The following is a 12,684-nucleotide window of genomic DNA, read 5'->3' on the forward strand; positions in this document are numbered from 1 at the left end:
CCTGACCCGGCCCAGCAGCAGCCTGTGCCAAGGCCTGCGACAGCAGTGGCCGCATGTGAGCGCCGGGCCCCTGGGGCACACGCCCCGTCGGGTGTCGTCAGGCGTGCTGGGTGCTGTTTAATATTTACTGAGTCCTCTTGGGGCTGAGCCAGAGACACATCCGCCCCCAGAGGCTGCGCCCTGCCGGCTGTTGTGAAGTCCGGGCCTGACTCGCAGCTTGATTTCAGCATCTGAGGCTGCGCCCGCATCACTTCGGCATCGCGGCAGCCCGGCCTGCCCTGTGACCCCAGACGGGAGCCCACTCCCTAGGTAGAGGGAAAGGGGGCCGGGCCAGAGCGCCCCCACCCCCACCCCCCGCCAGGGAGCCACCTCTCCTGCGCCCGGGAGATGGCGACCTTGTGGAGGGCGCACTCCAAGAGGTGGGTGATGCGGCCCCAGGGAGGGCGACGGGGTGGGGGGCTCGGAAAGCTCGCTTGTCCCGGGCTCCGTGGACGCCAGTGACAGCAACCCGGCGGTCAGGCTGTGCACCCAGAGCCCGGGCACAGCACCCTGCTCCCCTGCTCCCCTGCTCCGGGCTGGAGGACCTTCCCGGCCACTCTTTCACTTTATCATCTCCCGTCCTCTTTAGGTGGCTTCTACTTGTCACTTGGTGCCATCTGATAAGACTTTCACCCTGACATGCGAGGGGCATTTCTTCGCCAGGCACTGTTGGGCATCCTCTGTGTTTTTTAGCCCACGTAACCTTCACAGCAACACTTGCTCTGGTTCCCACTTTACAGATTAGAAAATGGAAGCACAGAGAGGCTGGATGACTTACCTAAGGTTACACAGCGTCGTTGTGGGAGAGCAGGATGTAGATCTCAGCTTTTCCCCTCCCCTCTGTCGCTCCAGCTGGCCTTCAGTTCACAGGGGGAGGTGACTTCTGTTTTGCTCACTGCCCTGCGTGCGTCCATCGAAGGTACTTTGTAACTGTGTTGGGTGAACGGCTGTGTGATGGCAGCTCCGTGAGAGGCGGGCACTCTCCTGTCCTCACTTTGCAGATGGGGAAACAAGTGCCCAGTGCTCCCATCCTTAACCAACGGGCAGCATGGCTCCCAGAACGGCAAGGCCTATGGCCCCGGTGTGTGGGTTTGTGATCCAGCTGTGCCGCGGTGGGACCATGGCTTGGCTCTTCTGGGGCCCTCTGGGTCAGCAGGGGATGCGGGGACAGCCCCATGCAGAGTAAACAGCAGCATCACGTCTGTGCGCGGAATGCGCAGCATCTGGCCCAGCCGGAAATACAGCCCGGCCGCCCTAGAGCCAGGCAGGGCGGCGGCCCGGTGGCTCTTCTCTCAGGGCTGGCGAAGGAGCCGGAGCTGTGACCCACTGTCCCCTGCCTGGCACTCCAGACCGCTGCCCTCTGCTGCCCCCTGTGGACTGAGCCCCGAGGGCAGGACCCAGGCAGAAATCGTGGCTGAAGACCTGTTTGCGTGACCACCGTGAGGACTCGGGCTCAGCCTCTTTGGTGGGAAGCCATCTGTCCAGTGAAGGCCGGAAGCCCCTTGGGGGCCGTCCAGGGCCCAGGAGGAATGATACGGCCAGGAAGAAGGTAGAAATGCCAAACTTCAGGCCCCCCTTCCGGCCTGCAGGGTCCACACTCTGGGCGGAGGTGAACAAGTCCTCTGGAGTCCTGGTTGAGTCCTTTGGGTCCCAGCTCTGCCACCTATAAGCTTGGACTGAGGATCCCTGCTCACCAATCCCTGTGGCAGGCTCTTTCCCCCCTGTTCAGTTAGTCTTGTATTAACTGAGCACCTAGTACTTCCCAGGCTGGGAGGGAGGGGAAGGAAACAGCGTGCAGGGCCGGGGATGTAGCTCAGCAGCGCTGCGTCTGCCTGGCGAGCACAAGGTCCTGGGTTCAATCCCTGGTACCAAGAAGGAAAACAAAAGAAACAGCAAGCATGTGGTCACTAATGTAACGGCTAACAGGGTGCAGTGGCGCTTGCCTGCCATCCCCGCTACTCGAAGGGCAGAGACAGGAGGATGGACAAGTTCGAGCCCAGCCTGGGCGATTTAGCGAGATCCTGTCTAAAGATAAAAAGGGCTGGGAGGTAGCCCAGTGGTACAGTGCTCACCTAGCACGTGTGAGACCTGGCGTTTATTCCCAGCACTGCAAAATAAAACAGAAAAAAGTCTGAAACAAAGCAAAACATCAACTGACATTTATAAATCAGAAGTGCCTCCTTCGTAACAGTGTCGGACCTGGCATCTCACGGCATCTGTGAAGCCACCCTCGGGTGTCGGGTCTGGGCTTGCCCCGTTCTACAGATGACAGAGCTGAGCTGGGAGTGGTGTCCAGGTGAAGTCACCCTTATGAAAGGCCCCAGATGCGGGTGCCGGAGTAAGGGTGGTCACTCTGCTCTCGGTCTAGCATCCAGGACAGGGGCTGAGGCAGGGTGGGGCCCTGTGCCCTGCTTGCTCCCGGCTTCTGGCACATGCAGAAAGCAGGAGTTGGGAAGGCTGAAGCTCCCCTCTAGGAACTGGCTCCGAACTGTTGGTGAGGACGCAGCCCTGCAGCCACTGGGCAAGGCTGGCTGGGACCCAGACCCATGCACACCCTCAGCTGGGACCCAAAGAACCCAACCAGGATTCTCTGTGCACCGCATCTGGGAACCTCTTCAGAGGACCCAGTGTGGGCTTCTGCACAGCTGTGGGGAGCAAGGACTGCGCCAGCCGGATGCTCAAGCCTACTGCATGAGCTGTGGGGTCCTAGGCAGAGGCCGAGGTGTCACTGAAACCTGACCCCACACTGCTGTGATTCATCCTAAGACAGTGGTATGTCTCTAATGGGCTGTCACTGCTGGAAGATGTTCGTTTTTAGGATCATCCAGTCCACTCTCTCAACTCCAACTGGCTTAATTAAGCCAATAAGAGAGCCAACTGGGTCAAAGATTTACAAATTTCAAAGGCAGGTGCAGCTTCAGGAATAGCTGGATCCAGGAACTCCTTGTCATATGCACGTGGCCTGACTCAATATTCTCCTTTCTGTGTTGGATTTGTTTTCCCTACATGGTGGTGAGAGGACTTTGTTCCCCAAGTTAGCAGGGCCAGCAGAAAGAATCGCTTCCTCTGCTGTGAATCTGAACCAAACCTCTGGCTGGTTATTAGCCAGACTTCTGTCCCACACCTCTCCCTGGGCCAAGGGGTGGAATTTAACTAAACCATCCCTGGGAAGTGGGTTTGCCCCGGGGTGCCCATGTGTGTGTGCAAGTGTTATCAAGAGACAGGCACCTTCTCCCCTAAGCGTGAGTGTAAGGGGCAGAGTTGGGGGGCTGCCTGGACGGTGACCATCCCCGCACAACCCGGGCTGTGGCCTGGCCTCCGAGCTGCTTTGCCAGTCCTGCCAGACCTTGCCAATTGTGTGGCTTGCTTGACTACGAGTTCATTTCAGGTTCCAGTTTTCCACAACTGTTCTTAAACCTCAAATGCAGGCCCCTCATTACAAATGAGGAAACTGAGGCTCAGAGAGCTTCAAGTTACTCAGGAAAGCTGGAGGTACTGGGGATGGGACCCAGCCAGGTCTACTGACTCCCACAGTGCCTCTCCGGGGCCATTGTCCTGACCTCCCCTCCTCATCCCTTCTTGCAGGAAGTCAACCAACAAGAGCTCTGTGCGATCGAGGTCGCCTGCGAAGCACTCCAAGGCATATGGCTCGCTGCGCAAGGCGCCGGCCAGCCTGGACCCCAACCCCCAGCAGGTGAAGAGGATCTTCGAAGCCCTGAAGCATGGCCTCACGTAAGCGGGGCCTGGGGTCCCTCTTGCCGCCCTGTCTCTTCCCAGGAAGCGCAGCAGGTCCACCTGTGAGGCACAAAGGGCTCCCGGCCGCTCCCTTAGTGAGAACAATCCGGGCTCTGCGAGCGGAGAGACTGATGGTTACCACTCACCGGGGAAGAAGCCAGATAGGGGAGTCATTCACACACTTTTCTTCATTGAGGTGCAGGGGACAGGGAAAGAAACAGATAAAAGCCCTGCCTTGGGGGTGCCAACTCCATGAGCCATACAGAGAAGTAAAACACAGGGCATATGGGATGGTGTGAGGGCCATGGAAGAGAAGGAATCCGGGGGGCCGGGGATTTGGCTCACTGGTCCCGCCACCTGCCTCGCAAGTGCAAGGCCCCAAGTTGGATCCCTGGTACCAAAAAAAAAAAAAAAAAAAAAAAAAAAAAAAATGGAATTTGCAGGGAGGCGTGGGGATGGTTTTAAGCCAGGCTGCACTAAGATGTGGGTAAACACTAAAGGGCCCAGAAGCGAACCATACAGCTAACAAGCCAACATTCCAGGCTGCATGAGTCAGTGCAAAGGCCCAGGGGTTAGAGCCTCGCAGAAGTCAGAAGGATGCTGCCGAGCAATGGTTTGGGGCCGTGGGCTGTGGTGAGGCCTCCAATGTTGAGCCTGAAGGAAATGGGAGCCATGGCAGCTTCCATGTGGAGGAAGGATATGAGCCAGCTTTGGTTTTAATAAGATCTCCAGAAAGAGTCGTTTAAAAATTGAATCAGGTTAGGATAAATGGTTTTCAAATTATACTTTTTTTCCCCAAATTTTGGGGATTGAATCCAGGCCTCACATGTGTGGGGCAAGTGCTGCACCACTGAACTATGTTCCTGGCCCTTTTTTATTTCATTTGAGCCAAGATTTTGCCTAATTGCCCAGGCTGGGCTGGGGTCTGTCACCCCCTGCCACACCTGGTGTGTGTCCTTCCCTAACGTAATGTGTGCCGTGATGCAAGAAAGTTAAAATGGAGGGAGGGGCTGTTTTACACTCTGTCTTCACGGTCAAGCGGCCTCACCTTCAGAGAAGCCAGGGGCATCCCAAGTTCTGGACGCAGGCGGGGGTGACCCTGGTCTCGGGGCCACCTGGCCAGGGATCAGCTGAGGAGGCCCCGTCGGGCTTTTGGGGCTGGGTGGCAGCCGGTCTGGGTCCTCCTCACCCCATCCAGGAGAATGGGCGGTCCCCACCGACAGGGACAGGGAAAGGGCACCTACTCGGCAGGCAGGTGGTGGCCCTGTGGCTCATGGCAGCTCCACCCCAACATGGCAGCACCGCAGTGACTGCAGCCGCCCCTGCTGCTTCGTGTTGAATGTCCCCAAACGGGCACACGTCCTGCTCTTCGCAGGCTGGCGCTCTGCTGTGTCCCACCCTACAGTCAGGTCCCACTGAGCAAAGCTAGCCGGCCCGGGTGAGAGTTCCGAGCGGGGACAGGGACTTGGCCACGTGCCACTCCTCAGGGACGCCTGCCGCGTGGTGTCATTGGCAGAAGCGGGCACTCGGCTCACTCTGTCCTCCCCTCAGCGGGGTCCCCACAGCGCCGCCTCTCACCCGTGGTCCGTCTGCTGCAGCCCTCACTGCCCTCACAGTGCCCTCCCTCCTCCGCCCTGCCATCCCCTCTTCTGCTCAGATCTCTTCCATTGCTGCCTCCAGCCCTGGGACAGCTTTTAGGGTCCTTTCGGACCCTGGCCTTTCTAGACTTCCCTTTCATGGTTCCCTTCCTGTTCCCACCGGGGCTCAGCCGTGGGCACCCTACAGCGGGCCGCCCTCCTGCGTGCACCTGTGCCCTGGCTCCCGCTGAGCAGCCCCCCAGGGCAGCACAGGGTCCTCCGTCTCCCTAGCCTGGTGTGTGGCATTTGCTGGACCGAATGCTGCTCCTCCTTTGGGGACCCTTCCCCGCCCTGCACTGAGTGGCCCTTCCCTGTGTCTCTCACTAATGTGCCACAACAACAGCAACGGGCAGCTGCTAGCACTCTGAATGGCTGCCCCTGGAGTCCTGGACCCCACCCCAGGGCATCCTTTGCCCTCCTTCCCCAGCCACACTGACCCCCACGGGATGGACCCCAGCCTGGGGGCAGGCACGACACGGGGTGACGGTGGGGCCTGGGAGGCTGTGGTGTGGTTTCAGCCCTGTGTTCAGCCTCCTGCTGCCGTGAGGCCCCGATCGGGTTACTCACTGCCTGTGAGAGTCGGTTTGCCTGTCCTTAAAATGTGCGACCTAATCGTGGGCATGGGGATGCCTGAGAGCCCTCTGCCAGGTCCAGTGGCGCAGTCAGCTGGCTGCTTTCTTCCTTTCTTCTCCTTTCCCTGCTCTTTCCACTTTAGTCTTCTTTGGTCTCCACCGCAGGGAGCACCTGTGTCTGCAGCAGGCCGAGCTGGACTACCTGTCAGGACGCCACACGGACACCGGGAGGAACTCCAGGCTGGTGAGGCCCCTCCCCAGCAGCCCCAGGCAGCCAGACTCAGAGGCCCGGGGGGGCCTGGGTTTTGAGGAGTGTGGATGCCACGTGGGCCCTGAGAGGCTGAACGGTGCAGGCAGGCGCCACAGTCCCAGGGCGCCTGGCCTTCTCCTCTCGGTTCTAGAAGAGCCCCAGGCAGGCGGGTGAATGGAGATGTGTGTGCTCTAGGCTTCAGGTGGTCCTGTTTTATAGACCTTGGCCATCAGGCACCCGGGATCGAGGCATGTATCACCTGGAAAGGGGCTGTTTCTCTAGGTGTCAGAGTGCCCCAGATGCTGTCCTGGTTGGAGCCTGCGTATTTCCTCCAACATTCATTGCTGTGCACTTTTTCTCCATCACTAGAGCTGTATCTTTGGGAGCCCCGCCGCCCCGCAGTCTAGCTCCAGGCTCACCTGTCCTGGCTTTGGTTACCCCCTTACGGGAGCCAGGTTTAACAACAAAACAAAACAGCGAAAAAACACAACGAACAGTGCCAGGATAATTTGCTTTTCAGACAAAAAACAGGTGATTTTTTATGTGACCTCCGGGAAATACTGTCTTGATACTAAAAAATGATTCATTGTGTATGGGAGCTGCAAATTCCAACTGAGTGTCCTGTGCCTTACCTGGTGACACTGCCGGGGTCCCCTGAGTGGGCACCTGCAGCCCTCCAGTGGGAGGATCGCTCTTTCCAGGCCGTGAAGTTTCCCCAGCCTCCGCTCCTCTCCCCACCTTGTGCAAACCCCACTGACCCTCGTGAATCAGAGCTGGAAACAAAAGCCATGAGCCCCGCTGCCACGCGATCCTCCTCCCCCAGAGCCTGTGGGGCCCTGCAGGCAGCCGGCGTGCTGAGCGGCTGGAAGCCCGGGGAGGGGAACAGAATCTTCCTGTCTCCACCCTAACACCGGGGAGAAGGCCCAGAGGTCAGCAGGGCAGGGGACGCTTGGCCAGAGCCTCATGCCTGTGTCACCCTTGTGGAGCAGCCGCGCCCGGCCAGCTCTGCGCCCCTCGCCCTCGGTGGGTGGCTGGGCAGTGGCCGGTGCGAATGGCAGAGGAGGTGCCGCCTCCACACCAGGAGCCGCCCGTGCCGTGGGGCCCAGGAGTAGCGCACACGTGCGCATGCGCTTCCGCTGCTCCTGCGGCACGGACGAGCACTCCGAGGCCGGGGCGGGCTGACTGTCCTGGGCTGCCCCGTGGAAAGGCTGCCCTGGCAGCAGCTGGTTTGAATTTCACCCCCACACTGGTTTCTGAGAAGCCCATGCAGACGGTCTTCCTTCTCAATCTTGGGATCTTTCTGTTTATTTCTTAAGTGGAGCTTTAACGTCATGATCTCTGAATGCATCCCTGGGAAAACCGCCTCTGGGGGGCTTAGCTCTTTCCCTCTGGGTTGACACCTCCCCGTCTTCTCTGTCCCATCCGTGTAGGCGTCCTTCTTCAACCTACTGTTTACCTTTCTTTTCCCTCTCCCTGGTGACCTAATCATGTCACATATACAAGCGCACAGAGAAGTTTGGGGTCGGCAGCTGACTCACCCCGGCTCCACAGCTTACTTTTCTTTTCCGTGGGTCTCTATCCTCATAAAGCTTACCCCTCTCAGGCACCCAGCAGGTTGTGCGGTGAAACCTGGCCACACCCACTCATTTGCATATAGCCTCTGCCACAGGGGCAGAGTTCTGTGGTCAAAAGCCTTCCAAGCCTGAGATGTTTACTATCTGGCCCTTTGTGGAAAGGTGGGCTGCTCTGATCTTGTCTTTTCTCAGCCACATTTCTGGCAGATACTGCTGAGGCCTGAACTCATGGGGCGATGCTGTCTCCCCAAGTTCTGGCCCTGGCTGGGGTCATGTCACACTCAAAGCATGATAGACCCCACTGAGTTGCCTACAGGCTGCATTCTCTATTCCTGGTAGTCCCCGGTGGAGCAGATACTATCAATGCCCATTTTACATATGAGGATGTGGTGGTTCAGAGAGGTTGAATAACTTGTCCAGAACACACAGCAGGAAAATAGCAGCACCAGGCCTAGAACTGCTTCGTGCAAAGTGTGTGTGTGTGTGTTTAATCATTCTTTCCTCTGGACCTGTCAATGGCCCAGGGTCTACATGCCTTGAAAGACAGAGCAGGCTGGTTGCAGGCCCTAGATTTTTGTCTTCAGAGCACAGGTCTCTCTGCATGTAGCCTGGAGAAGCACCAGGACTCTGACATTTTTTGCCTCCCTCCTCTTCTCCCCTACAGGCCTTCTATTATGACCTGGACAAGGTAAGAGAAACTTCCTGCATCCTGTCCCATCCTCCCGGCTGCTCTGAAGGAAATACTTGGGTTTCTCCCCATTTTACAAATGGGGAAACTGAGGCTTGGTGAGCCTCCCTCAGGGCTGGTGAAGGGCTGAGCCTTGTCCTCTATGCTGGGACCAGATGGAGGCAATAGGGGCTGGAGGGAGGCCCAGGCCACTTTTAAAGCACCTTTTCCCTTCCTGGGAGCAGCAGACACGCTGGGTGGAAAGGCACATCCGGAAGATGGAGTTCCACATCAGCAAGGTGCGTGGCCCTGGGGCATCACAGGCTGGGGGCGGGTGGCCTCGAGGGGCTGACAGGAGCTGGGGGGCTGCAGAGCTGGAGAGGGTTGAGTGCAAGTGGAGACTGCAGAGCCTGGGTGACTTCAGATGCTTGCTGGGCATAAGGGGTGCAGAAAGACCTCATGCTAAACCTTAGAGGCCAGGAGGGCCCAAACACCCACTGCACAGATGAGAAAACAGAGTCAGAAAACAGGGATCGGCCCGAGGTCACACAGGAAGCTCTCCAGAACCACCTTACTCGGCCCACCTTACTCCCCAGAACCCCAGGGAGCTGCTATCAGATCCTCCTCCCCTTGGACAGTCAGAACTGGAGCAGAGAGAGGAAGTGACCTGCTCAGCCGTACACCTTGCTCGATTTTATTAGGCACCAATCACATGTAGTGGGACAGGCACAGAGTGGACCAGCTGGGCCAGGTGGGGGCAGCAGGGCATGTGCTGAAGGGTCAGGTGTCTGGGTAGGGAGCTGTCTGCAGGCAGGGTGGGCCCTGTCCTGTCACCCGCCACAGGTGGAGGAGCTGTACGAGGGCTACTGCGTCCAGTGTCGCCTGCGCGATGGCGCCTGCAACATGCAGCGTGCCTTCTCCCAGTGCCCGCCGAGCCGCGCGTCCCGCGAGAGCCTGCAGGAGCTAGGCCGCAGCCTGCACGAGTCCTCCGAGGTGGGCATCTACCTCCCCAAGCCCTGCTCGGGCTGCAGTGGAGGTGGGCGAAGGCTGAGCCACCTCTGGGGCTTTGCAGGCCATGTGGCTCATCGAGGGGGCGCTGGAGGTCCACCTGGGCGAGTTCCACGTCCGGATGAAAGGTACGTGGTGGCTCGGGGTGTCGGCCCTCCTGAGGGCCCTGGGAGTTCCGCTGGGGGGATGCAGGCCAGAACCCCAGGCCAGCCCCACCTGCGTCTGTCGCGTGACGTTCCTGAGCCCTGCCTGTGAAGGCCCAGCACCCCATCCCACCTGCCACCCATGGCGCTGGCTTCTCCGCCCTGTGCTGACAGACAGCCCATCAAGTCCCCTTTGGAGGGCAGGGGCAGAGACGAACCCGCTTCTGTGTTCCAGGCTTAGTGGGCTATGCTCGCCTCTGCCCTGGGGACCAGTATGAGGTACGGCCACCATCCAGGTCAGCCCTTGGGGACTCAGCCGGGGTGCTGTCTGAGAGGGAGGCCCAGGGCAGGTGGCGAAGGGGACCCCCCTTGGCAACCACCACATCCTCCTGGGCCACGCCTGCAGGTGCTCCTGCGCCTGGGCCGCCAGCGCTGGAGGCTGAAGGGCCGCATCGAGTCTGACGACAGCCAGACCTGGGACTCGGCGGAAAAGGCCTTTGTGCCCACGCTGCGTGAGAACTTGGAGATCAAGGTGGGGGCCGGGCTGGGGCAGGCAGGGGGCCCTGGGGGTGCAGCTCGGACACCACCCTTCAGTCCTCACCCCCAGGTGACCGAGCTTCGGGGCCTGAGCTCACTGGCCATCGGCGCCGTGACTTGCGACATCGCCGACTTCTTTAGGACGCAGCCACAGGTCATCGTGGTGGACATCACGGAGCTGGGCACCATCAAGCTGCAGCTGGAGGTGGTGTGGAAGTGAGTGGTGCCAACCCCAGAGTCCCTCTGCCCTGCCGCACGCCCTGCTGGCCAGACTGTACCCAGGCTTGGTGCTGGGCTGGCAACTCTGTCCTCATTGAGGTCCTCAAGCTTCTGGGCCTCAATCCTCCGCAGCCACACTGTGTGCGGAGTGAGCACAGTGCTAGATGCTCTTAAGGCTGTGAGAGGAACCAGCTGTGGGTCAGCCCTGTCCCCATCAGGGTGACACTGGCCCCAGCAAGCCCCCCCCACCGCCTCAGGGTCTGGTGGTTAGGGTACAACGGATTTGGGTAAAGGACTTGGAAGAGTTGCTTGCCTATGGGATTATTTTGCAGAACAAAGACAACCGTTTGCCACTGCAGAGCCCCCTTGGGTCCCCTGAAGCCCAGGGCCTCCCTCCCAGGTGGCTGCCCAAGACAACCGGCCTCCCTCCTCTCCTCCAGCCCCTTTGACTCCGAGAGCCCCCTGGTGTCACCCAGCCCCATGGGGAAGCTTTCTCTGGGCAGCAGGAAGGGCTCCTTGTACAACTGGACACCCCCGAGCACCCCCAGCTTCCGGGAGAGATACTACCTGGTGAGCAGGCTCTTCCCCGGGTAGGGCCCCGTGGTTGCCCTGGGGGGCAGGCAGTGGGGGCTGGGGGCCCTCCCTCTGGGGTTTTCTGGGTGGCTGCTGTTCCTCTGCTGCCTCTCGACTCCGGGGCCTGTGGAACTGGTCCTGGGCTCAGCTGGTTCTGGACCCCGGGAAGGGGCTCTCTGGAGGCTTCTACCAGCCCAGCCATGGCTTGGCCTCTACTGTTTCAGGCATCCTCGCTGTGTGGCCTGGGTTAGAACAGGGCCACGCTCATGGGGTACAGTGAGGGTTAGTGGGGGACAGGAGGTGGGGTGGGGCCGTGAACACAGACACCAGTGACCTGCCCACACACTGCATGTCAGGCGGGCCCTTTATTCATCACCGCTCACTGCACTCCTTCAAAACTCTGCCAGGCTCTGCTCTCAGCCAGGTCAGCACTGTCTCTTCAGGGAGCCGAAATTCTCGGAGGAAATGGACAATGTCAAAATCGGGGAACTGCGCAGCCAGCCCAAGGGGCAAAAGGACCATGGGAAAACAGGAGAAAGGGAGGGGTGTATGTGTTTAAGGATGTGAGGAGGCAAGGGCACAGGCCAGAAAATGTGTGAAACGGCAGTCTAGGCAGGGTAGTCAATGCAAAGACCCTGAGGCATGAATATGTAAAGCAGCCCAGAGGGTCTGAGAAACAGGGAGGCTGTGGAGGCTGGAGACGGTTGAGGTGGAGATGCTGGGGGATAAGGGCACAGAGGTAACAGGGTCCCCTTGGCAGACTTGTCATCTTGGCACGTGGGCTGGTGGGGAAGCCCTTAGGGGTACTGCTGGTCCCTGGGATGGCTGACGAGGCTGCTCCTGTATCTCCCTCTCCAGTCTGTCCTGCAGCAGCCAGCACAGCGGGCCTTGCTGCTAGGTGGGCCAAAGGCCACCTCCATCCTCAGCTACCTGTCTGACAATGACCTTCAGGGCCCCGGCCTGCGTAGCCAGAGTCAAGAGTTGCCGGAGATGGACTCCTTCAGCTCCGAGGACCCCCGGGACGCCGAGACCAGCACATCGGCGTCCACCTCAGATGGGGGCCTCCTGCCCTTGGCCATCAGCCCCATCGCCTCCACCGAACAGGAGGCACGGGAGGACAGCCCAGCCCTGGGCCTGCTGCCGGCCGTGGCCCCGCTGGCGGGGAGCTCCTTTGTGGAGCAGCCGGGCTGGAGGAACTTGGACATGGAGAGCCCCAGCCTGCCCCAGGGCTTCCCCTCCCATAGCTGCACGGTTCTGAGGAGGCAGAGAGTCCAAGGGGAAGGAGAGCCAGGGGAAGGAGCAGACGGGCCCACGGCAGCCCTGGAGCGGCCTCTGCAGGAGGTCCTGGAGCTACTGAGGTCCACGGGCCCTGCGCAGCCCCAGCTCCGGGAGCTGGAGTACCAGGTCCTTGGCTTCCGGGACCGGCTGAAGGTATGCGTCCCCGCCACACGGTGGCCCTGCCCTGCAGGCCGCGTGAGCACCTGTGCTGGCGTCCTGGCCTCAGCCCTGCGTGAGCCGGGTGACCGATTTCTCCCTGGAACTCAGCTTCCTCCTCTGGCAAGTGGGGGTAGCGACAGCGCCCAGTGCGTTGCGGGGAGGGTGCCACCTTGGGGAGGCCAGGGCTCACCATGGGTAATGCGCTTCAAGACCAGCCAGAGCCGGGCCCCGGCTCGGATCTTCTGACCCAGGTTTGTAGGCTGCAGTTCGGTGTTAAGAACCCAGCCTGGGGG

General features: G+C 60.0%; 1 protein-coding gene across 5 annotated transcripts in view; it reads left to right on the forward strand.

The window, feature by feature from the left end:
- The window catches only part of Ripor3 (RIPOR family member 3), a 64,926-nt gene that overhangs the window by 41,139 nt on the left and 11,103 nt on the right, over positions 1-12,684 (forward strand). For 4 of the 5 annotated variants that reach the window (XM_010618220.2, XM_010618221.2, XM_010618223.1 and 1 more), the window contains exons 3-13: positions 3,625-3,771; positions 6,149-6,227; positions 8,472-8,495; positions 8,720-8,773; positions 9,318-9,467; positions 9,547-9,610; positions 9,861-9,904; positions 10,032-10,157; positions 10,233-10,378; positions 10,822-10,951; positions 11,813-12,385. In XM_010618220.2, the coding sequence (XP_010616522.1) occupies positions 3,625-3,771; positions 6,149-6,227; positions 8,472-8,495; positions 8,720-8,773; positions 9,318-9,467; positions 9,547-9,610; positions 9,861-9,904; positions 10,032-10,157; positions 10,233-10,378; positions 10,822-10,951; positions 11,813-12,385 (1,537 nt within the window). Of the gene's footprint in view, positions 1-172; positions 420-3,624; positions 3,772-6,148; positions 6,228-8,471; positions 8,496-8,719; positions 8,774-9,317; positions 9,468-9,546; positions 9,611-9,860; positions 9,905-10,031; positions 10,158-10,232; positions 10,379-10,821; positions 10,952-11,812; positions 12,386-12,684 lie in introns of those variants that run through there. The other variant, XM_010618222.3, reaches the window with a different exon arrangement.

This window comes from Fukomys damarensis, unplaced genomic scaffold (genome assembly GCF_012274545.1).
Source record: "Fukomys damarensis isolate Sample0158 unplaced genomic scaffold, DMR_v1.0_HiC HiC_scaffold_22, whole genome shotgun sequence".
Classification (NCBI taxonomy): Eukaryota; Metazoa; Chordata; class Mammalia; order Rodentia; family Bathyergidae; genus Fukomys; species Fukomys damarensis.